Source organism: Gobio gobio (genome assembly GCF_949357685.1).
Source record: "Gobio gobio genome assembly, chromosome: 17".
In the NCBI taxonomy this organism is placed as follows: Eukaryota; Metazoa; Chordata; class Actinopteri; order Cypriniformes; family Gobionidae; genus Gobio; species Gobio gobio.
The window spans coordinates 27237473-27262717 of record NC_137110.1 but is presented as its reverse complement, the minus strand read 5'-3'; the positions used below and the strand labels follow the sequence as shown (position 1 = coordinate 27262717).

General features: G+C 39.4%; 1 protein-coding gene across 1 annotated transcript in view; it reads right to left on the bottom strand.

Moving 5' to 3' along the window:
* Positions 1-25245, bottom strand: part of usp43a (ubiquitin specific peptidase 43a) — a 127226-nt gene that overhangs the window by 23954 nt on the left and 78027 nt on the right. Inside the window, exons 7-8 of the mRNA XM_079841358.1 lie at positions 12707-12869; positions 8062-8170 (exon numbers count right to left, since the gene is read on the bottom strand). Coding sequence (XP_079697484.1) covers positions 8062-8170; positions 12707-12869 — 272 coding nt within the window. The remainder of the gene's footprint in view (positions 1-8061; positions 8171-12706; positions 12870-25245) is intronic.

The following is a 25245-nucleotide window of genomic DNA, read 5'->3' as shown; positions in this document are numbered from 1 at the left end:
CGGGGCTAGGTCTGCCCACGCCCCATGGCCCAGGTCCGCTCACGCTCCACGGCCCAGGGGCCTCATTTATAAAACTTTGCGTAGGATTTGCGTCAGAAGTGGCGTACGGATGAAACATAGGATGTGCGTACGCACAGAAATATTCGGATTTATAAAACCGTGCGCACGCACATCCTACGCAGTTTTCCTTTAATAAATCACAATCAATTCTAAATGTAGCGCAGCTTTTGCGGCTTCATGTCACGCCCATAGTTGCCCATAAATAGTCCGTGAAACGCCCACAAGTTAATATTCATCGATTGCGAAATCATGGCAAACACAGAGAGGAAATAAAAAAAAACGTAACTTCACTCGATTTGAAGTAAAAGTTATCGTTGGCGAGGTGGAAAAGAGGAGAAAAATGTTGTTTTGGAGGGCACAGTGTGGGCATTACTAATGCCAAAAAGGCACTTGAGTGGCAAAAGGTTGCAGACGCCGTAAATGCTGTAGCCTCACAACCTCAGACCATGGCCGAAATAAAAAAGAAATGGTCGGACATCAAAGTCGAGGCAAAAAAGTGTCTAGCGCTCCATCGCCAGTGTGTCCTCATTTGCCAGCAAGTCTTCTTGCTGTCTGAAGATGCATTCACTCCGACTCCTTCCATTTGCCACATCTTCTAAGAGTGCAAGATCAGCCATTGTGCGTCATTACGCATTGTGATAGGGCATTTTATTTCCATCCATTTAATTGCATCTGACAAGCTACAGATGTCGGTCATAATCTACGTGGAAATGGAAAATAGTTCAGTGCAAATGTAATGTCTTGCAGCTTTCTGAATGGTTGAGACATACGTCATATCATTTGATCAAAAATAAAACTAAAGGCATATGCATGAATACCATGATTCCGTAGCCGATGAAGAAATTTTACTATGAAAACAACTCTCCCCAGTGGACAGTTAATACATCTATCTATCTATTTATCTATTTATCTATACATCTCCCCAATTATCTATCTATCAGTCAATCTAATTGCATCTATATCTGCTCCCCCAGACGGACACATTGACGAGAATATCAGTTTTACACATTATTTCGTTCGTTTACCATATTATTTATGAGGATGAATTGCATAACATGCCAATATTATTACGGAACATACCGGTATTTCACTTTTATTTTTGCAAATATGTGTTAATTTGCATTTCTATTGTAATTCATGAGATGAGATGGCGCCGAGGACGGCCGCAACGTCGCAAGCTCTGCTGAAGCATTGTAGTTTTTTGTTTGTTCTGTTTATAGTTTTTGTGTTTTTTGTCTTGGATGTTGTCTGCCTTACTACGTACGACAGACAGACACTTTTGGACATTGGTTCGGCAATCGCACACCGAAAACCGGACTTTAAATTCATCAACGACGACACGCCGTTTACAAACACAGCAGCGGAACCCTTTGTCTGGGTGGCCCGGCCGCGGAGACGCGGCCGGAGAAGGGGCTGTAGAGCTGGCGTACTCGTCAGAGTAAGACGCCGCGCAAACCGACCCCCGCTTCCCAGTATTTTACTGGCAAATGTTCAGTCTCTGGACAATAAACTCTGCGAGCTGAGAGCGCGGATCTCTTTCCAACGAGACACGAGGGACTGCTGCATTATCTGCCTTACAGAAACTTGGATGTCCGCTGAGATTCCAGACTCAGCCATCGAAACCACGGGGTTCTCCGTGCATCGGATGGACAGAGAAAAAGATCTCTCCGGGAAAAGCAAAGGCGGGGGTGTGTGTTTTATGATCAACCGATCCTGGTGTGATCAGAGGAACGTACACTCTATCAAGTCTTTCTGCTCTCCTGATCTGGAATTTCTCATGGTTCTGTGCCGACCATTCTGGCTACCGAGGGAATTCACCGCGGTCATCATCACAGCGGTGTATATTCCCCCACAAGCCGACACAGACCGGGCACTAAAGGAACTGTATAGGTCAGTGAGTGAGCAGGAAACCGCGCATCCTGAGGCTGCGTTTATTGTGACCGGGGACTTTAACAAAGCCAACTTCAAGCGCATCGCACCCAAATACCACCAACATGTTAGCATCAACACGCGAGGGAACCGTGTTTTAGACCACTGCTACTCCCCCTTCAAGGAGGGTTACAAGTCCCTCCCTCGCCCACCATTCGGCAAATCAGATCACGCGTCCATTCTACTTTTGCCCGCTTACAGGCAGAGACTGAAACAGGAAGCACCAGCCCTCAGAACCATCCAGTGCTGGTCGGACCAATCGGACTCTATGCTACAGGACTGTTTTGATCACGCGGACTGGGAGATGTTCCGGTCGGCCTCTGATGACGACATCGAGGTCTACGCTGATAGCGTAACGTGTTTCATCAGGAAGTGCGTAGATGACGTTGTTCCGACCAAAACAATTCGGCTGTACCCAAACCAGAAGCCGTGGATAAATGGGGATGTTCGCGCGGCACTCAATGCGCGGTCCCTCACCTTTAACTCCGGTAATGCGGAGGAGCATAAACAAGCAAGTTATGCCCTCCGGAAAACAATCAAAGCAGCAAAACGCCAGTACAGGGACAAGATTGAAGGACAGTTCAACACCACCGACTCCAGAAGCATGTGGCGGGGAATTAACATCATCACAGACTATAAAAGGAACTCAAACTCCACCGTGAACACCGCTGCCTCTCTCCCGGACGAGCTCAACACCTTTTATGCTCGCTTTGAGGGAACAAACACCGCCCTCGCGGAGAGAGAGCTCGCGGCTGAAGATACAGAGGTTAGTGCACTCTCCGTATCTGAAGCGGATGTAACCCGATCCTTCCGGCGGGTGAACGTCCGTAAAGCTGCGGGTCCAGACGGGATTCCCGGCCGCGTCATCAGAGCGTGCGCGCGCCAACTGGCTGGAGTTTTCACGGACATTTTCAACCTGTCCCTCTCCCTGTCTGTGGTCCCCACATGCTTCAAAACGTCCACCATTGTTCCTGTACCTAAGCAGTCAAAAACACTCTGCTTAAACGACTGGCGTCCTGTTGCTCTGACCCCCATCATCAGCAAATGCTTTGAGAGACTAGTCAGAGACCACATCTGCTCTGTTCTCCCCCCCTCACTGGACCCACTGCAGTTTGCATACCGCAAAAACCGCTCCACTGATGATGCCATTTCATCAACAATTCACACTGCTCTCTCCCACCTGGAAAAGAGGAACACATATGTGAGAATGCTGTTTGTAGACTACAGCTCAGCATTCAACACCATTGTGCCCTCCATACTTGACATGAAACTCCGGGCTCTCGGCTTAAACAGCCTGTTATGCAGCTGGATCCTGGACTTCCTGTCAAACAGACGCCAGGTGGTCAGAATGGGCAGTAACATCTCCTCACCACTGACTCTCAACACTGGAGCCCCTCAGGGCTGTGTTCTCAGCCCACTCCTGTACTCCTTGTACACACATGACTGTGTGGCAACCCACAGCTCCAACACCATCATCAAGTTTGCTGACGATACGACGGTGGTAGGTCTCATCACTGACAATGATGAAACGGCCTACAGAGAGGAGGTGCACACTCTGACACGGTGGTGTCAGGAGCACAACCTCTCCCTCAACGTCAGCAAGACCAAGGAGCTGGTGGTCGACTTCAGGAGGAATGAGAGAGAACACCGCCCCATCACCATCGATGGAGCACCGGTGGAGAGAGTCAGCAGCTTCAAGTTCCTCGGTGTCCACATCACAGAGGAACTCTCATGGTCCGTCCACTCCGAGGCCGTTGTGAAGAAGGCTCATCAGCGCCTTTTCTTTCTGCGACGGCTGAGGAGGTTTGGAATGAGCCGCCACATCCTCACACGGTTCTACAGCAGCACCATAGAGAGCCTGCTGACTGGCTGCATCACCACCTGGTACGGCAACAGTACCGCCCGCAGCCGCAAAGCCCTGCAAAGGGTAGTGCGCACGGCCAGCTGCATCATCGGAGGTGAGCTTCCCTCCCTCCAGGACATTTACGCCAGGCGATGTGTGAAGAGAGCTCAGAGGATCATCAGAGACTCTAGCCACCCGAGCCATGGGCTGCTCTCACTGCTGCCATCAGGCAGACGGTACCGCAGCATCAGAACACGCACCAGCCGACTCCAGAACAGCTTCTTCCCACAAACAATCAGACTCCTTAACTCTTGACCCATCAGGATCATAACACACACTGGACAGAATATCACTCAGCACAACCCACTGTAGATACACACACATTATATACACATTTATTATAATTTATTATTTATCATTTATCATATAGCACCTATTGTACATTGGATCTCTACTGTGAATAATAATGGATACTGTACATTGTATATTATTATTATTATAGCTTAATGTATACTGTTTAATGTATGTTTAGTGTATATTGTTTAAAGTATATGTATATTGTAAGTATGTGTATATTGGTTAAAGCTGTGAGAACTACACTCACATTGTGTAAATTATTTATTGTAGTGTTTTACTGTGCTGTGAGTAATTGTGGGCGCATCAGATGTGTAATCTGATGCTGCTTTAAATGTTGTACATGTCATGACTGCTATGTTGCTCGGAACTGCACCAAGAATTTCACCTGCTGTTGCACTTGTGTACATGGCTGTGTGACAATAAAGTGATTTGATTTGATTTGATTTGATTTGATTTTGATTTGATTTAATTTTCGTTTAATTTTGTTTGTTTTACACTGCAGATCGATCAAACGGGTGTTTGTGTAGGCTGTTAATTGTAAGACTTGCTTTGTGAAGTCTTCATGTTATTTATGAGAGGCAGTATTGCCATTTCTTTTACACAACGGTCTACAGTTTCACACACTTTCACGTGTTTCTTCCATCTGCCGACAGTGTTGCCATTTCTCATTTCACCCGTTTTTGTGCGTACGCCTGGGTCAGAGCTTGCGTGAAGGACCGCACATTTTCCCGTCAAGTTTGCTTTTTATAAATACCAATTATTGCGTAGAGAGCGGCGTACGCCTTCTTTTGTGCGTACGTAACGTTTATAAATGAGGCCCCTGGTCCGCCTCTGCTCTCCAATCCTGGTACAGTTCCCCTTCACGGGCCTGGCCCTCCATCCCTCCCCCTGGACCATATCTGCTCTTCCACCCTCCAGAACTTTTGGTTTCAGGTTGTGTCTTAGGGTGTCAGGAGCCGCCGTTAGAGGAGGGGATATCTCCTCAACCACCACCATGTGCAGCCTCCACCTGGATGATGCAACGGCAGCCATATTGCGCCAGAACGCCCACCACACACCATCTGATTGGTGGAGAGGAGATTACAGGGATTATTAGGAGACCATTATGGACCGAGGGCAATGGGCAAATTTGGCCAGGATGCCGGGGTTACACCCCTACTCTTTTTCCGAAGGACATTGTAATTTTTAATGACCACAGAGAGTCAGGACCTCGGTTTAACGTCTCATATGAAGGACGGTGCTTATTGACAGAATAGTGTCCCCATCACTATACTGGGGTGTTAGGACCAACACAGACCACAGGGGGAGCACCCCCTGATGGCCTCACTAACACTGGTAGAGACCATCTACCAGCAGCTACCTAGTATTTCCCAGGAGGTCTCCCATCCAGGTACTGACTAGGCTCAGTCCTGCTTAGCTTCAGTGGGAAACCAGTCTTGGGCTACAGGGTGATATGGCTGCTGGCTACATATGGGCCCGGGACTTGCTACGCCACTGATAACAGCAATCAAACATTTTCGGTAATTGTGGATCAGACCTGTGTGTGTTAAGGGCCATGGTCTTTCTGTTGAGCTTTAGTTCAAGGACTGACACCCTGTAGAAAACGCAGGATTCATTATTCCATCATTGATATCAAGCCTTGTCCAGAAGGAGTAAATTAACCCCAAACAATAATAATGCCACCACCATGCTTTACAGTTGGGATGAGGTTCATATTTTATTTTAAATTTTTTTCCAAATGCAATGCTTCTCATTTAAACCAGAGTTATATTTAGGACTCATATGTCCACAAGACATTCTTCCAGTAGTCGTCTGGCTCCACGGTCTCTGGCAAACTTTAAACGGGTAGACATTTTCTTAGAGAGTGTTTGCTCGATGGTGGATTCATAAACACCAATCTTAGATAATGTAAGAGAGAATATAAGATGTCTTTCTCCTGGAGTGATATTTGTTAGACAACTAAAGTAACATTGTAGCTGAGCTTCTTCCACTTGTATACTTTAATAATAAGTACTGTAATCTGATTGGTGTAAAATAATTTTGCAACCTTTTTCAGCCTGGGAAGCATCAATAATGAGTTGACAAGGCATGTCAAACTTCTGCTTGAGGTTTGCTCAAGCAAGTACGGTTGAGCTACCATTGACCCTCTTTTATGTTTTCTATGTAAGTGCAATGATCGATGGTTATATGTGATTAAAAGCCAAAATTAAATCTGTTAATCATATAACACGAACGTGCCTCTTCAGAAGACTTGGATTAAACAGCTTGATTCATATGTATTACTTTTAACATCTCTTTGTGAACTTTCTGAAGCTTGAAAGTTGTGGTGGAGTGACTTTGAAGGGAGGGAAAGTTTCATTAAAAATATCTTCATTTGTGTTTCGAAGATTAACTAAAGTCTTACGGGTTTGGAATGACATGAGGGTGAGAAAATGACAGAATTATCATTTTTGGGTGAACTAAGTCCAGGTTTACATTTGTTCAGCTGACCAGGGCCAACTAAACCCAATTTTATCTAATTAATTACCTTATTCCAATTACCTTTTTAAATATCTGATACTGTAATCCTACAGGTTCACATACAAGTATATACTGTATATAAAAAAAGATTCAAAATTTGATATAGGATTTAGAATAATATCTGATCATAATGAAGATCAAATGTTTGCAACAATACAGAAAATTCTTAATAGCTCCACTGAAAATAATAATACAATTCTCTTGATATTATTACATTTTTGGGTGAACTAATGCATTAAAAGAGGTTTGAAAAAGTTGTTTATTTCATTCTCTTGGAATGACAGCAGCATAGTGGAACTGAGGAAGAGAGGAACATCAGGCTTTAAAGATGCAATTTAAAGCAGAAATAGAACAAAATGGAGCTGTACTCAAGCATACAGAGTGATAAATTAAATACTTAATGGGAACCAATGAACAGATGAAAACCGCAGCAGTCTTTTGTCTGAGAAGGTGAGTTTATATTGGTCCTTTAATTTATTATCCTGAGAAGACATTAAAACAATACAACTCTGCTCTTTGCAGTTCTGGCCAATCTGTTGTACTGGAGAAATTAGAAGACAATGCAAGATCTCTTGTGTCTTTCTTTCTCATTAATTTTCTGAAACATGTTCTAATACATTTAGTTTGTTGTAGAGCTCATATACAATATAATGGGTCTAATACTGTAAGTACAAATAACTAAGAATTAGCATTGAAAAAAGATTGAGTCAATGATCAGGACTGGTGTTATAAAACAGTGGCATCTAGTTTCAGGCTCTTCAGATGATTAAATGCATTTAATGTATATGACTAAAGCTGTTAGTTAAATATATTCTACTACGGTAATTAAAAACATTTTTAGAATTTTAATTCAAGATAATTCATGGTATGATCAACTTTATGAATGTTAAACAAGAATCTCTTATTTGGAAAAAACGGATACAACAATGGCCCTCAGAGGGCAGCATTGGCACATGACCATTTATGGTGACATTCCTGCATATTTAAACTTATTAAGAAAGAACATAGCACTTCAGCATGTATCTAAAAGAAAATGACTGATAAATAATAATAAACACATTTATTCATATTCAGTCAGTAAGTCCAACAGGTGTGAATTTTATAAGAGTGAAAGAGAACCTGTACACATGACCATTTCTCTTTCATCTCATCTCTCCATCTCCTGTATTCAACTAATTGGTCTGTATGACTATCCTTCCCTCATGTGCATATTTAAGCTTGCAGGGAGAGCGGTGTCATTATTATCGAGAGGCTTCTGTCATAATAAAGAAATGTAATATCCCATAATTACCCTTAATCTAACCGCAGCACATACCGCTAACATAAAAAAAAAATTATCAGCTCACACTCACCTTTATGACTGTATTTTTTTGAAATAAGTAAAGCTTATTGCAGACACTCTGTCGCAAATGCTCCCAAGAAAGAGTCCTTTCTACTCTCATCAGGAATGGAGGGCCAAACCTGGAAAGAGAAAGTCAAAGTCAAAATGAGTGACAGCACAATTTTGTGTGGACCGAATACTTATTTATTTTGCCTGCGTCACTAGTCTAAGATTATTTGACTATATAAATATGCACTTTCTGATATCCAGCAAGCTCTAATATGATTGGTTGACTTTATAAGAGTATGGGTGTCATGTTATACCGGTTTAGGGCTCTTATTTTGAAAGATATTTATGTTCCATTGCTTCCGTTTTCTCTTCCTGTGTTTTAGGTTGTTTTTCATACTAATTATTTTTTCTTGGTTTCTTATTATATTCACCTGTGTCTTGTTTAGTTTCTCGTTTACCCCTGTTTATATCTATCTAGCCCTGTAGCTCTCGAGATTGTCAGTTCATGGCTGCGTCCAAAAACTGGAAAATGCTGCCTTCGGAGGACACATTTCAAGGTAGGAAGGTATCAAGGCATGTTATCAATTCACTTCCTGCCTCCTGAGAGACCTTCATCTGATCGATTTTTGAAGGCAGCATATATGTATCCTTCACTGCCTTTGATATCCCACAATCCTATGCATTCCATTCGATGACAGATGAGCTAGAAAGATGGCGTATGGAAGTTGTGGTTGCAGGTCAGTTTGTGTGTAAATGTACGTTTTTGACCAACGTTTTCCAATTCTGATGTTATTTCTATTGAGAAATTACTACTGTAGTAATGAAATATTTGTTTAGTTCTCATTAAAGCTCGCTTTATTTAGCTGTAGATCATTGAACTGTTACGCTGCTGTTTCATGAGGTACCTTTGTGCGTTTATGCTGCCTTAAAAGTCATTGGGCCCTATCTTGCACCCAGCGCAATTAACTTTGTACACCGACGCATGTGTCATTCCTATTTTGCACCTGCGCAAAGCGCGCTTTTCCCTCCACAGAAGCACGTCGCTAAACTAGTGAATGAACTTGCGCTCCCTGGGCGGTTCAGCGCAAAAAAGGAAGCGTGTTCCGGCGCAAACAATCCCTGGTGCTATTTTGCTGTTCCATTAAACAATTGGAAACAATTGGCGCATTGCGCGTTGTTCATTATGCTATTTTAAGGGCGCATGCTTGACCATAATGTATAGCGTGCACAACGCGCATACACTTTGCTCATGTAATCTACACAGATGCAACAGTTATTTTTGCAAATCATAAATTGTTACACTAAAAAATATTAACACATGAGATGACGGAAATCATTGTGGTGTGCCACGAAGATGTGAAAAAATAGGCATAAATCTAGCGTACAAATTATTCAGGCTAATTGTAGTCTAATAATTAAGGAGACCTGTTTGCCCAATAGTGGCAACTTCTGGCAAGACATATATGTATATAAGGACATCTAACAAATTGGTTTGTCCGTCAAGAACCAGGAAAAAAAAATCGGTGAGGGTGGACGCAGCGATGTCCTCTGCTGGCGTCAGGTCCTGAGTAGAGGCAGATCCACCTCCCGTTACACGGCGTGCCCGATTCATGCTGGCAAGCTTGGACTTTCCCCGTCTTCTGATGTCACTGTAGCGCTTGCGGCACTGGTGCGACGTCCTGGGGATGCCAGCTGATGAAACAATTGTGGCTATTTCCTCCCACGCCTGTTTAACTGACGCTATTTTTGGTGGGTTTCTCCCATCCCCATACAACACAACTTCTCTGTCTTTCACTGCTCTTACAAGAACATCAGTCTCCTCGGCTGTGAACCGCTCCTGGCGTGCGCCTGGTAAATACGCCATAATAATAGCAATCCATAATGGAACTTGCGCACCTGCTTTTACAGGGAATGTTGGATGACGCTCTGATTGGTTTATTCACGTTACGCCCAAACCACACCTATGAATAATGAAGCTACTTCAGACCAACCCATTTTAGATTTGCGCCGGGCGCAAGAGCCATTTATCCCGCCGGGAAAATAGCAACAGCGCCGAGACCCGCCCGCAAAGTTACTTGCGCTTCGCGCTTTGACACTTGCGTTTCAGATCGTTAAAATAGGGCCCATTGTCTGATAAGGCAATGAGGCAACAAGTCAGCTGCCTAGGTTTTCAGATGCAGCCACTGTCTTGGTTTAACTAAGCAGTCACTTTCAAGCTGTCATCTCCGCAATCTGGATCATCTTCTTTTAGAAATAAACTACAGCTGCAATAGGTATCTTTGCCTCACTCTCCCCTGCCTGAGCGCTACAAAGGGGAAACAGCATTTATTCATGCTTGCTTGTTGAGGAAAAAATAATAATTGGATTTGCCTGAGTTTGCCAGGTTAGAGGCATCAAATCTTTGAAAGATATACAGAGTTTAGTTTGAAGTAATTTAGTAAGCATTAAGTTAACTACATACTCTGTAAAAAAATTTGGACAGGCAGAAAGTCTATAATCTATAAAGGTTTTCCATTATTTTTTCCAGTGTTTTCATTGGTAAAGATTGCTGTGCCAGTTTTTTTTTCCATTCCAGTCAAATATTGCGGTATAAACTTATTGAAATGAATGTCAGATAAATCTTAAAAATAAAACTGTGGTCTCTTGCTTTATATGTCATTCAGACCATCACTTCTTGACTGAATGGACAGTCATTGACCAGAATAAGCTGCAGTGTGGTTTGTCATTTAGTCTAGCTAGCCAAACTGCTGCACCACACACAAAAAATACGATTTCCCAAGGACTAAACAGTCACTTCCCCAGAAATCAGATATTACAGGTAGTCCTGCCCCTAACTGGTGATATTAGCCGAGTCAAGCAAACAGAGAAATGTTTTGAAAGTGCTACAGAGCTAAAGCACTCACACTCTTTGGGGAAATCAACCTATAAATGAAATTTTGAAGTCCATTGAAGTTGCCTCTGCACATTAAGTTATGACAGGATCAAATTAACATTGCAAAAGTTACAAAATTCCCCTTTTTAAAACATCCTATCACATTGAAAATATTAACCTACTTTTTGATATTTTGTTGCAATCGTTGAATCAGAGAGACAACTTCGCTATCAAATGTTGTCTAGAGACCGGAGGCATCTGCCATTAAGGTGCAGTACACAAACACTCCCCATACACCCCCCCCCCCCTCCTCTCTCTCTCTCTCTCTCTCTCTCTCTCTCTCTCCTGGGCCCTAAAATGTCATCCTGACATTTGTAGGTGTTCCAGGGGAATACCCGTCATCTGTTTCCACCCATTGCCCTGTGTCCACGGGTGAGAGAGCGAGACAGTGTGCGACTTTGATTGACAGCTGGAGGTTAGTGACAAAGACGGCCAGATGCAGCACTCCCCAGAGTCCAGCCTATCAGTGCAGCTGTAGTCGGAGCATGTAAGATGATTCCTGTGCTGCAGTTTACTTACTTGTATTATTGATTCTGACAGCGACTGATCTGACTTGTATGAATTAATGTCTTTGTGAATCTAGAAATGTCTCTTGTCAGTAGGTCTAAAATGAATTTCCAATGAATCTCTTGACGTATAGAACATCACGTTTGGGATATTGGATCTTTAAAATTATAAATATACATGGACTTTAAATGGTCTTTTAAATCACACGATAATGTTTCTGCAGGAACAAACAAGTCAAGGACTGAATGCTGCAGCCTTACACAAATCTGCTTCAAATTTTGTTATTGCAAATAGTTAAATTATATTTACATTTTACATTAAATGTGTAAAACAATTCAAAACAAAATAGAATATTACATATAAAAAGAGTCATTAATTTCAATATGTATTTAATAAACATACACTACAGTTCAGAAGTTTGGGGTCAGTAAGATTTTTTAATAAGTCTCTTCTGCTATTATTTGATATAAAAACAGTACATTTGTGAAATATTATAAAGAAAAAACAGATTAATATACATGTGTAAACTGTGCTACAGGATTCTTTGATGAATAGAAAGTTTAAAAGAACAGCCTTTATTTGAAATAGTTATCTTTTGTTACATTTTAAATGGTTTACTGGCCACTGTGATCAATTTAAGGCATCCTTGCCGAATAAAAGTATTAATTTCTTTAAAAATAAAAATCTTACTGACCCCAAAGCTTTGAAAGGTATTTTATAAAATGATTCATTATATTTATTAACCGGCAGGTCTTCAAAGGGGTTAGCAGTGGTACCTCAAAGGGTTCACCCGTTATGGTTTGATTTCAAACTAATTTTTGTGGGAAACCGAGCATGTGTTAAACAAAATACAATATTAAGCTAACTTCAGCTAAAGCTAAAATAAAGAAGCTAAGGTTCAGCGAAACCCTCCCATATTAAAATGTATAAAGCAAAATTCAAATGTAGGCTACAAGTACATGTATGTAGAGTAGGAATCTTAAAATATGAAAACATGTTACTTTACACAATATTATAAAGTTAAAAAGTACCACTTAATTATAAACAATAGAGAAAGGACTCACTGCTCCATTTCACTATCCATCAAAGGGTTCTTTGAATGGGTTAGAACATTTCTTGAAATCTCATAGGACTTCAGTAAACAATTTGGGGATAAGTTGGCAAAAAAAGGTTAGGAAACCCTCAGAGGGCTCCTTCTGTAAAATTAGGTTTAAGATGTTTTAGTCACCTTGCTGCTTGTTGGTCTGATCCAGCAACATTGCAGAGTAATAGAAGGATCTTTGAAGAACCACCCTGATTCAAGAACTCTGACGATAACGTCCCTGAGGGTGGTAACCTGTGACCCTCGGGCTCTGCGGTGTATGGGGAGGAAGGGAGGGAGTGATGGAACCCTACGAAAGATAAAAAGAAACATGTTATTAAACATTATAAGTGTTGCAAAATATTAATGTATAATTATAAATCAGTTCAATAATAAAACTTGAACTTTGTACGTAGTGCCATCAAATCTTCAAATAAAGATAAAAGGAAGTTCAGTTATGTTTCATACATTTTCAGTGAGTTTAAGGGGCCTTTTTCCTACAATTTCATTTGAATTTTTTAATCTTCACTTTTACGCCGCACTGCGCCATGCCTAACAATCCCCATCACTGTAAAACACAGCTTCTTGAGGCTTGTTGCTTTAATATGTACTCACACTAAATATGTAAACATACAGTAGGTGGGTGGTCAATATATGACTTCTCAATGATCCATTTTTGCAGCTAGTTTTCCATAAGTGATTTGAATGGAATGCAGAGGGAGTGTTGGGATCGTTATACAGCTCTTACTTGTGTTTTCTATATGTTGTATCTTGTGTATCAGGATGTGTATTCACTAGTAGCATTTGAAACATGGATACATGTATAATTTTATTCCTGCATCAATCTTATAACTTCCTTCGTTTCCTTGGTGACTGCTGGCATGCTCTGATCTTTCACTTCAATCAGAAGTGGATGTTTGATCCTGCAATGTGATTAAAAGCCAACAATGCAGGACAACACACACACACACACACACACACACACACACACACACACACACACACACACACGCACACACACGCACACACACACACACACACACACACACACACACACACACACACACACACACACACACACACACACACACACACACACACAAACATCTGGTTTGCTATCTTCGTGGGGACTCTCCATAGACGTAATAGTTTTTATACTGTACAAACGGTATATTATGTCCCCTTACACTAACCATAACCATGTTTGATGGATATGTTTTTATTGCACATTATTTTTATGTAAAGCACTTTGAACTGCATTATTTGCCTGAAAAGTGCTATATAAATAAAGTTTATTATTATTATTATTATTATTATTATTATTATTATTATTATTATTATTATTATACCCCTAAATACCCATCACACAAAAGTTTCGGCATTTTCTCATGAAAATGAGCCAAGCTTGTTTCCTCATGGGGACCTCAATTCAGGTCCCCACAGTGATCCAATTCCCTTCCATGAGTCTGTGTGCATTCAGGTTGAAGTGCCCACTGGGATAGAAAAACATGGACACACACGCGCACGCGCACACGCACACACACACACACATAATGAAATATGTGTTTTAGGTGACAAAACATCAAACCGTGGCTCAAATCATACTATATATTATTTTGTAACTTAAATGTTACCCCCCTTGTTAAAGTTTGTAAAGTTTTGTTTTTGTTTTTAATTATTTCCATTCTCTTGATCTCTTGATTTGATGAGAGGGACAATGGTACGCTGCTCTCTTTCTACAAACAGTACAAACAAACTTTAGTGTGACTGCTTTTTTTCCTTTAAAAAGCTTATTGATCTTATTGAATTTAATTTTCTCTTATGTTACTTTTCTCACTAAGTCATTTAAATGACAGTTCATTTTTAAATTGTTTTTACAACACCGGCAAAGATCGTTTACCCTCATCTTCTTCTACTTCTTCCAGCGTGCGTGCAGTTGAGTTCTGTTGACAACTATGCATTGCTCAACATACGTCACTTACTCCGTTGATTGGTTGTAGGTCTATCCAATTGAGTGCAGAGGCACTTTCTTTGCTGGTTCGGTTGAAACACGCCCCATAATCAAAGCCCAATGGAGCAGTATCAGACTCATATTCTGACTAGAATCTGAGTATGACGACGTCAGGCTAATTGGCAGAAATATAAAGAAATGAAAGACCAGGGATCGAGGGACCTTCCTCGTGTAGGATACTACAGTCCTCACCAGGGGCCTCATTTATAAACGTTGCGTACGCACAAAAGAAGGCGTACGCCGCTCTCTACGCAATAATTGGTATTTATAAAAAGCAAACTTGACGGGAAAATGTGCAGTCCTTCACGCAAGCTCTGACCCAGGCGTACGCACAAAAACGGGTGAAATGAGAAATGGCGACACTCTCGGCAGATGGAAGAAACACGTGAAAGTGTGTGAAACCGTAGACTGTTGTGTAAAAGAAATGGCAATACTGCCTCTCATAAATAACTTGAAGACTTCATAAAGCAAGTATTACAATTAACAGCCTACACAAACACCCGTTTGATCGATCTGCAGTGTAAAACAAACAAAATCAAATGAAAATTACAACAGAAATGCAAAAAAAAAAAAAAAGTGAAATATGTTCTGCAACAATATTGGCATGTTATGCAATTTATCCTCATAAATAATATGGTAAACAGAACGAAATAATGTACAAAACTGATATTCTTGTCAATGTGTCCGTCTGGCGGAGCAGATATAGATGCAATTAGATAGACAGATAGATAGATAATTAGGGAGATATATAGATAAATAGATAGATAGATGTATTAATTGTCCACTGGGGAAAGTTGTTTTCATAGTCAAAAATTCTTCATGGTATTCATGCAAATGCCTTTAGTTTGTTTTATTTTCGATAAAATAACATATGACGTATGTCTCAACCATTCAGAAAGCTGCAAGAAATTACATTTGCACTGAACTATTTCCCATTTCCACATAGATAATAGGGATAGGGATTAATAGGGATTCCCCAATAATTGCCGCCTGTCTCTCATCAAGAGGGGTCCGCTCCGGTGTCCCCTCTCCCCCACCCGTGGCAGACACACTCTGGCGATGGAGCGCTAGACGCTTTTTTGCCTCGACTTTGATGTCCGACCATTTCTTTTTTTTTCGGCCACGGTCCGAGGTTGTGAGGCTACAGCATTTACGGCGTCTGCAACCTTTTGCACCTCAAGTGCCTTTTTGGCATTAGTAATGCCCACACTGTGCCCTCCAAAACAACATTTTTCTCCTCTTTTCCACCTCGCCAACGATAACTTCTACTTGACATTGAGTGAAGTTACGTTTTTTTGATTTCCTCTCTGTATTTGCCATGATTTCGCAATCGATGAATATTAACTTGTGGGCGTTTCACGGACTATTTATGGGCAACTATGGGCGTGACATGAAGCCGCAAAAGCTGCGCTACATTTAGAATTGATTGTGATTTATTAAGGGAAAACTGCGTAGGATGTGCGTGCGCACGGTTTTATAAATCCAAATATTTCTGTAAGTACGCACGTCCTATGTTTCATCCGCACGCCACTTCTGACGCAAATCCTACGCAAAGTTTTATAAATGAGGCCCCAAGTCGTCACCAGGGAGCAGGAGGAGACTTTGTCACAGTATACAAGCCAGGCAGCCGATATATACTATGGGCTAACTCCACGTGAGGTGAGCATGACGGATAAGCGTCTTGAGAACAGGCCCAGGGTAGAAAAGGCAAAATTCAAGACCTCTTAATTTGTGGACCTTTCCTGCAAACTCAATTGAATGTTTGTGAATGATGAAGAAAATATTTTAAATCAGGTAAAAGTGAAATAACTACCAACACATACATTTAGACAATTTCTAAAAAATGTGTATCGCTACTCAGACATTGTGTTATGATTTATTTTAGGTCCGAAAGTTTGCCTATCAACTCGCGGTGGAATTCAACATATAGCATCTACACACCTGGGATGAGAAGAAATGGCGGGGCCTGATTGGTTTAGCTCGTTTTTTGGCATATCACTTGGAGAACTCTTGGTTTTTGTGCATTTTGTCTACCTGTTACAACTTACCCCAGTATGTGTTACAACCTACCCCAGTAGTGGGGTAGGTTGTAACCAAGGACCACCTTGTATTTGTCATCATCTCACAAAGTCTGTGATATAGTTGAAGAAATTTAAATTGTTGCCATTTGTAGTAGACAAATGTGGGTACTTTGCCTAAAAGTTTCAGATGTGAAAAAAGGTAGTTTTAGGTGCTGAAGGAAAAAGTGTTACAACCATACCCTCATGTACATCTCCCCTACATTGCACATCACCACAATGTCAATGATTCTCAACGACTCGATGGATGAAACAGTCTCTCTAAATTCCTCCTTTCCCCGAGCTTACTCTGCTCTGATTAGTCAGATGGCCCAGTCTGTTGTGATTGGTCTAGCCCATGACCATAACTGAACTCCAGCTCCATCCGGAGGCTTCCTAAAGCTCAGCGATTGTACACACTGTAAAGACAGTTACGATGACGTTGATTTTACATCAATCCCAGTGCAAGTCCGTATCGATGATGACACATTGGAAGAACTAGTTATTCAACCCAAACCTTGAGCAGGACGTTTCTCAGTGAAGCTACTCAGTTTGAGGTACATTATAAGATGTTTCAACTGTAATTCTTCACCATCAGCATTAACAAGTGTGCGTTCATCAACAAACCTGTATGTGTGTTTCTAATTTACTGCGGTGCACATGTGGGTACTGTATCAATAACAGCGCATATGTTAGCCAAGCACTAACGTGAATGACGGATGTAAGTTAACATTAAGGTTTGCAAAACAAATCTGTAATACTGCAGCCCACAGCTGATTTGCCATAGTATTTTTAGTAAGATAGTAATAACGTAAGTTAGCTGGTTAGCCAGATACCTACACAATATGAAACACAATAAACACATTGTAGAGTCTTCTCGACATGATACTATCCAGTATCCACATGAATCGGCTGCAGTGTTTGAGGTGGTTCAAGTTTTCCCTGGTGTCTATGCCCACAATAAGTGGACGGGCAATATGCTAATGTTTCGTCTTGACGTCTCAACGAAACGTCTAAGGACTCGTTTAAGAAACGATTCGTTTAATTGACTCAGAGTCGACTCTTACTTTTGAGAGACAATAACTTTATATACTTTCAGATTTAAAACTTTGCAGGATGTTTTCATTCACTACTATGTTACACTCTACATGAAAGGTAATTTTCAAAAATCCATAATATGGGCTCTATTTTTTGCTAAGACAGTGGTACATTGTTACAAAAATCCTGTCATTTTTTTATCTATTTAATGCATCATTGCTGGAAGAAAACCCTAACCGTAACTTACGGTCCCTAAACCTTTGAATGGTATATATATTCAAGCTCGCAAAACACTATATAACAGATTTCTGGATAAATATTGGTTCTCTTTAGCAGTCCAATGAGATGACATGTAGCAAGTGCTTATGTATAGTATCTTCTTTTCATGGAAGGATGGAAGTGTTTCTCTCTCACTCTCTGATTCGCTCTACTTACTCGTCAGAGTCTCATTTGAGGGCCAGCTGGAGCAGATTGAAGAGGGGAACTGTGAGCTTGTGAGAGCCATAATTAAACTTGGCCCTCACTGACACACACATACACATTTCACACTTTCACAGACACAAACACACTAAGACCAACCCACAGCTTGAAAGCCTTTGCGACAATCCAGTTCTTTAGGATATTGACAGAATTCTTCTGTTCAGTCATGGTTTTATTTTAAGGCCAAAGGAGGAGCCAATAGAGGCTCTCAACAGTGCTGGTATCAATGTGATAAATGGGTTAGGTCAAAAGTAATCTAAAAGTAGCCTGATTATTTAACCTAAAATGTGTAAAGTAATAGATTACATTACTCTTTACAATTTTTGTCATATAATTTGAAATGAGTAACGTACTACAATTTGTAAGTAATCTATCAACCACTGGCTCTTAATAATGTAATTGCCTTCAATCACAGCAGTTTTGCTTTTTCCCCTTAAACCGCACAATATCTCACTACACCGTGTTCTACTCTGGCTTTAAAAGACTATTTCTGGTTCAGTACAAGTTACTGTAAGTTACTTGTACAGCATACATGTATTTAACCTGGACTATTGCTTTAATTCCACCACGCTAGAGTAGATACATGATGACAGAACAGCTCCGAGGAAGAGGATGACTTTAATAGCAAATTTAGATATTAGTAATTCATTAAAATGGCAGTAAAAGAGCAGCCCATGCAGAATGAATTCTTCACTGGTCTGGGCTGGAAAGTCCAGACAATAGCAGGCAAATCTGCAAGAGCATTGCACACCATCAGAGAAGTGGAGTGTGTATTTGCTCAGTCACACATGACCTCACCAAACCTCTATCAACTTATGTTTCAGAGAGACCTAGATGTAAGCTGATCTAAGAACAGTTCAGACAGATGACCTTCTAACCTGGTCTGTCGATCACATCTCCTCAAGGGAGGGAATTTGGTATATGCACTGGAAAAGAGGGCAAAGATATTGTACCTGCTACCAAATGTGAGCTACTATTATAGACTGTAAAAATGTTTGCAATTTTTACAGGAAAAAATGCTACAATAAAAAAACTGTTAAGTTACCTTGCCATATACAGTGCAAACTGTAAATGGTTCATTACCACATTCATTGTTATTTTACTGTGAAATACAGTCAAATTGACTTTTTTTTTTTGCAGGTAAAGCTATGAATTACTGTGAAAACAATTTACAGTATAATTTACAGTGAAAAACAGTAGTAAACAAGAGTAGTTCCTGTGTGATGTCACATTTGATCATATATATTTATTTTCTTATTTTAGTAGTCAGTAATGCACATCAATGTGTTTTGTTACATTTTCTGCTATTAATGTTTATTGCATTATTGTAGTGTCATGAGTTTTACCCATAGACTGTAAAAAAATATGGACGTAGTGTCCGTGACGTCACCCATAGGATTCTGAAAAACAGTTTTGAAGCGCAAAGTAGGGTCGAGCTGGCCGTTGCCATCTTGACAGAACGTCATCCCACGTCACTCACGGATGATAGAAAAAGAGGCAAAATAGGCAAAGAGGTGGGACGTGGGTGGAGCTGAGGTGACGCGATGACTAACAGACGGCAAATAAATGGCTATCCACCGGTCACTCAAAGTGGCCACGCCCTTAATCATGCTGAACTTTAAGGCTTTATATAATGTCAATGAATGAGTTATACAAAAATTCACCCCCCTCACAGTTGTCATGAAGGGCAAAATTAGCCGTGTAGACCAAAACCACAATTTGTAGCAGGCTGTAAACATGTTTTTTTCTGCTGTAAAGTTGGGCATTTTAACATGGGGCTCAATGAGATTCTGCTCCCTTCTGGAGCCTGTCCCTAGCGGCCAGTCGATGAATTTAAGTTAAAGTCACTTCCGTATTGGCTTCAAGAGAAACTGCTGGAGGTTGCCGCTTGGTTTTACCCTGATGGTGTTTTGTTTTTGTGTGTATGACATCCCATAATACATGAAAAAATGTCAGATAATAATTATTAATAAAAGATAATAATTAAATATAAATATCAGAATCGTCAATGGTACAACAAAAAATATTTCCTGATATTTTTTACTTGTTTTCCAGTAAAATTTTTTATTTATTCTTCAGACAAGATCAATTTACTTAAGAAATAACACCGCACACGATATTAAGACCTGTTTTCATAGATTGAAAAAATACGCATATGCAGTAAAACGAAAATTATATCTTTTTATATATTTTATGAAATGTTGCTTTTAATCTCACAATGTTTTGTTTTAAAGGCCCACTGAAGTGCCTTGAAATGTGCAGCAATTATTCAACGTTGGTACTTTCGCTTTTGCCGCAGAGACCCTTTATGTCCTATAAATGTGTCGTATTTATGATAATCCGCGCAGATTTCAGTTGACGATACTGTATACAGTTATTGAATGAGAAAAAAAAAAGAGCGGGATGTGCTTCATATTGAAAAGAAATATTAAAAATGCGTTAAGTCGCGAAAGAGAAATGAAGTCTACTGACAGGATGCTGTGACTGAGTACAACACGGACAAGCATAGTAGCCTTTTGTCTTTGGTTGCGCACCTAAACGGCCAAATAAACAGAAATATATCAAAATGGCGCATATATATATATATATATATATATATATATATATATATATATATATATATATATATATATATATATATATATATATATATATATATATATATATATATAAAATGAAATTCTAGAGTAATGAAAACGCTATACTTATTCAAACAATGAGTTCTTTCTTTATGCAAACAAGCAGAGAGAGTCCAAACTGACGAAATACGAGGTTTCCGCCTGACAGCGACAATATGTTAAATGACCAATTAATTATGAATACACTATCCTAATTTCAGAGGTGAACAAAGTACACAACTCTATTACTTGAGTAAAAGTAAAAGTACTACTACACAAGTATTACTCCGTTACAAGTGAAAGTTCTAAAAACATATTTTTACTTAAGTAAAAGTACAGAAGTATTTGCTTTTAAAAGTACTTAAGTATCAAAAGTAAATTTCATTTTTTATGTCAATGCCTTTTGTTATTGTTGCATTGTTGTATAAATCCACAGTATGCCACCATGGTGGTTTAAGCCAGTCAGTGATGCTCCATCCGACATGCAAGCATACGACTACCTTAAACTAATTTAAATACTTGTATAAAAGTTACAAAGCTCTTTAAGGGCAAATGCATGGATCCAATACACTGATACACATCCGATGTTCTCCCAACTGTTTACTCTTCTCTTTCTCCCAGACGTTTACATTTATCAACATTTTATGAGACATGCATCAAGTGTATGCCAACTTAACTTATCTTTAATCTTTTCAGAAAACTGAAACATACTTTTTAAGTATGGCCATGGGTGCACACACTGCGCAGAGGAACCGACTTCTTCCAATTTGCTATAAACTGATCAGTGTTCAAAAAATGTTGGGAAACTTCACATGACCCTACAAGAGTGATTACTGATAGGCTAAGCTGCTACAGAAACGACTTTACAATACAGTACTCAAGTAAATGTACTTAGTTACTGTCCACCTCTGCCTAATTTGTATACATCTTGAATCCGAGAGGGATGTCCAAATTTTATCATAAAAACATTCAGTTTAAAAATACAGCAGTTTTAAGAAAGGGTTTTATAAGTCAACAAAAAGCAGTGACATGATTGCAGAGAGAAATAAGACAGCAAACCACATTTTAGTGCCGATCGGTAACTGTCACCTGTAATGAGGCAAAGAGTCATGACAAACCGTCTAGCTGTATGTGTATAAAACATGCCTTCAAGCAAAGTCAGCAAAAAGTTATTTATAATATAATTTAAAGTTTCTCACAACTTGATGAACACTCTTAATACACTGCACATTGTACAAGAAATGAGGCCCATGACAAAGCTGGGCAGTACTTGTTTCCTGATATAGATGAGCTATAATTACAATCTAACCATAAGATAAATAGTTTTAGATCCAGGTGAAAAGCACAGGAGCATATGGCAATTGGAAAAAGCAGCAAAATGGGATAATCCAGTCTTAAAATGTTCAGAAGTGAAATAAGTACGAGTGATCAAGTTTTCTGTGGAAAACATAATGCTTAAAAATGGAAATTCTTCATAATAATAATATTATTATTTTTCAACCAAACCAAATGTTTACGAAAGAAAACTGGTCAGGTGAAAATACTGTCTACATGCTTTAATACATCAACACACATTACTGCTTATTTTAAAATGGCCTCCAGTCAGGCCAAGCAGAGGAAGATGGATTTATCCTTTGATCCTTAGTTCTGCCCAAGGTTACTTACTAACTCTATTTTACGGTACTTTTTCTTGTAACCATGGGCTTGGTCATTGAAGGTCTAGTTCTAATACCCCATAAAACTCCTTTCAGGCAATTACGGTTGTATAAAGTGTTATACAAATACAATTAAAAAGAATTTACTTCAATATTGAACTTGCAGATGGATCCCTTTATTATCCTGTTTGTTGTAGAAGCTTATACCATTATAAAAGTTTATTTGGAAAAAAAGAAAGCCACATACTGATACAAGGACGGACACTCTAATTCCCAATCCATTTGTCTTTCTTTGCAGTAATCCCAGTGTTGTTATTTTTCATCAGATGGAATATCAATTTCTAAATCTAACACAAGCACAAGTTCATTTTTCAATAAGAAAGCCTTGGCAGACACCCAACACAGCCTCATCTTATTGGAAATTGCCAGAGAAAAAAATATTTCATTACAGTAGAAAAGGCCAAATCAGAGAGAAGAAAGGCAACATTTAGATCTACAGAGTATTAGCCTGCTTTGCTTGACACTTCATTCTAATTCAGTATTTTCAATCCATATTTAAAACTTAAATGTAGGCTATATGATATTTCATCATGTCATGAGTCATTTAATGTTATACTGATGCAACCTACCTGATGATAACCGGCTGATCAGTAATGCAATTAAGATGGATAATATGCAAAGTGCTAAAATATACTCATTAGCCAACCACTGACAGCTGAGCAGTAAGTAAAATATTTTGACAGAATCTTGTATAATATTCTGATATTATGAGTTGTTCCATAACCTCTCATGTGAATTCATAAATTCACATACAGTATTAATAATATGTTAGCAATTAATTTCAGCTGGTATTGCACACATATACATTATTTCCCTCAGAAAAACATTTCACATCGATTTTAATAACGTACAATCACATGAGACAAACATACATTATGAAAAATAAGTGCATTTAATTGTATTGAATGTCCACTTGTAGTTTAGTTCAAGTCTTAAGTGTACTTAAAGAAAGTACACTTTCTTGCCCATCTTTTGCTATTAAGAACTTCCCCTTTGTAATAAAAAGTGCACTTTGCATAATGTCAAAAATTGTACTTTAAAGTACACTTAAATCATTATGTTTTAATAATATTTTGTCATGCTTTAAAAGTAGACTTATTTTGAAGTGTTGACAAGCATAAGTCACATGTAAATTAGGCTACTTGTAATTTTAACTGTAGCGTGATATTCAATACTATATGTAATATATTTTAAATTGCAACATCCCCATTGCAAATGTGTAATTACAAATATATGTAAATACATAACACACAAGTTTCAATATAAATATATTAAAGTATATTTTAGTTTACTTAAATGCTTGTCAGTATATTCAGCAGTACATTTTAACCATATTTCAAACTCAAGGTAATTATGAAATTGCATACCGGTATGCATGTACATGTTCTTAAGTCCTTCTTAAGTGGGTGAAAAAGCAATAAACTCCAGCGTATTGCATTAAATATAAATTTTAACTATAATACACTTTTATTAAATTGCAATTAACACGCAGTTTAGTGTCCGAAAAATAACATTCAGTTGCAAATAAGTGTTTTCTTTTAATTATTTCCGTTATAACTATATCTATTTTTAAAAGTATGCTAAAGTGTACTTTTTTCACAAAGGATGTCACATCAGTAGCTAGAAAAAGTAGTTTTTTTTCTACATGGAGCCCCTCATGGGGGCAGCCGTGTTGAGATCACAAGACCAGCTGTACCACTTTTGACAACCTTCATAAGCACAATTTGCACTGTTATTGATCTTCAATCATCCACCTGAAAGCAATATTAAACAAACATGCTATAAAGACTCGTAAACAGGTTCTATCTGTAATTCAAAAGAGATTCTTAATTTTGAAGGAGAAACTTTTCTTTAGACCTTTCAGTGAACTTAAAGGGTTAGTTCACCCAAAAATGAAAATTCTGTCATTAATTACTCACCCTCATGTCGTTCGACACCCGTAAGACCTCCGTTCATATTCGGAACACAAATGAAGATATTTTTGTTGAAAGCTGATGGCTGAGAAAGGCTTCAGATAGGCCTCCATTGGCATTCAGTACATTTACACTCCCAAGACCCATAAAAGGCACTTAAAACGTCGTTACAAAGTCCATCTCACCACAGTGACTCTACAATAATTTTACGATGTGACGACAATAGTTTTTGTGCGCAAAAAAAAAAAAAAATAACACCTTTATCCAACTTGTTCTTGTCTTCCGTGTGTGCCTCCACGACGCATGCGCGAGAATATGACGCAGATCCGTCGTTCGGACACATGACCCAGAAGCGATTTGTTTACGAGCAGAGGAAGACGCGCGTATCTAAGCTGTTGGATTCTACATTGATCGTGCTTTAGGTCTCGGCGTAGTTCTTAAAATCGGGCTAAAGTGTGGATTTCATGGATTCCCGAACCCCGGCGCTACGTCATATTCTCGCGCATGCGTCGTGGAGGCACACACGGAAGACAAGAACAAGTTGGATAAAGGCAGGGCTCTGAACCGGTTCAAGGAACGAAAACGAAAACCGGAAACGAACGAAATTAAGAGGAACAAAAACGGAAACGAAATCAAAATCAATTTGAATCGTTCTGAACAGAAACGTTAATTTGAAATGACCATTAACGGGTTAATAACGTTATTTTATCGTTCTCTTTAATATTTTAATTTGGCAGTGACCAATCATGAATAGAGTAGTCCAGCATGTGACGTTGACTTATCAAGCGTGAGTGAAATGCCCGCGCACCATCATCTATGAATCTACCGTCAGTGCAGAGCGCGCATTTTCATGC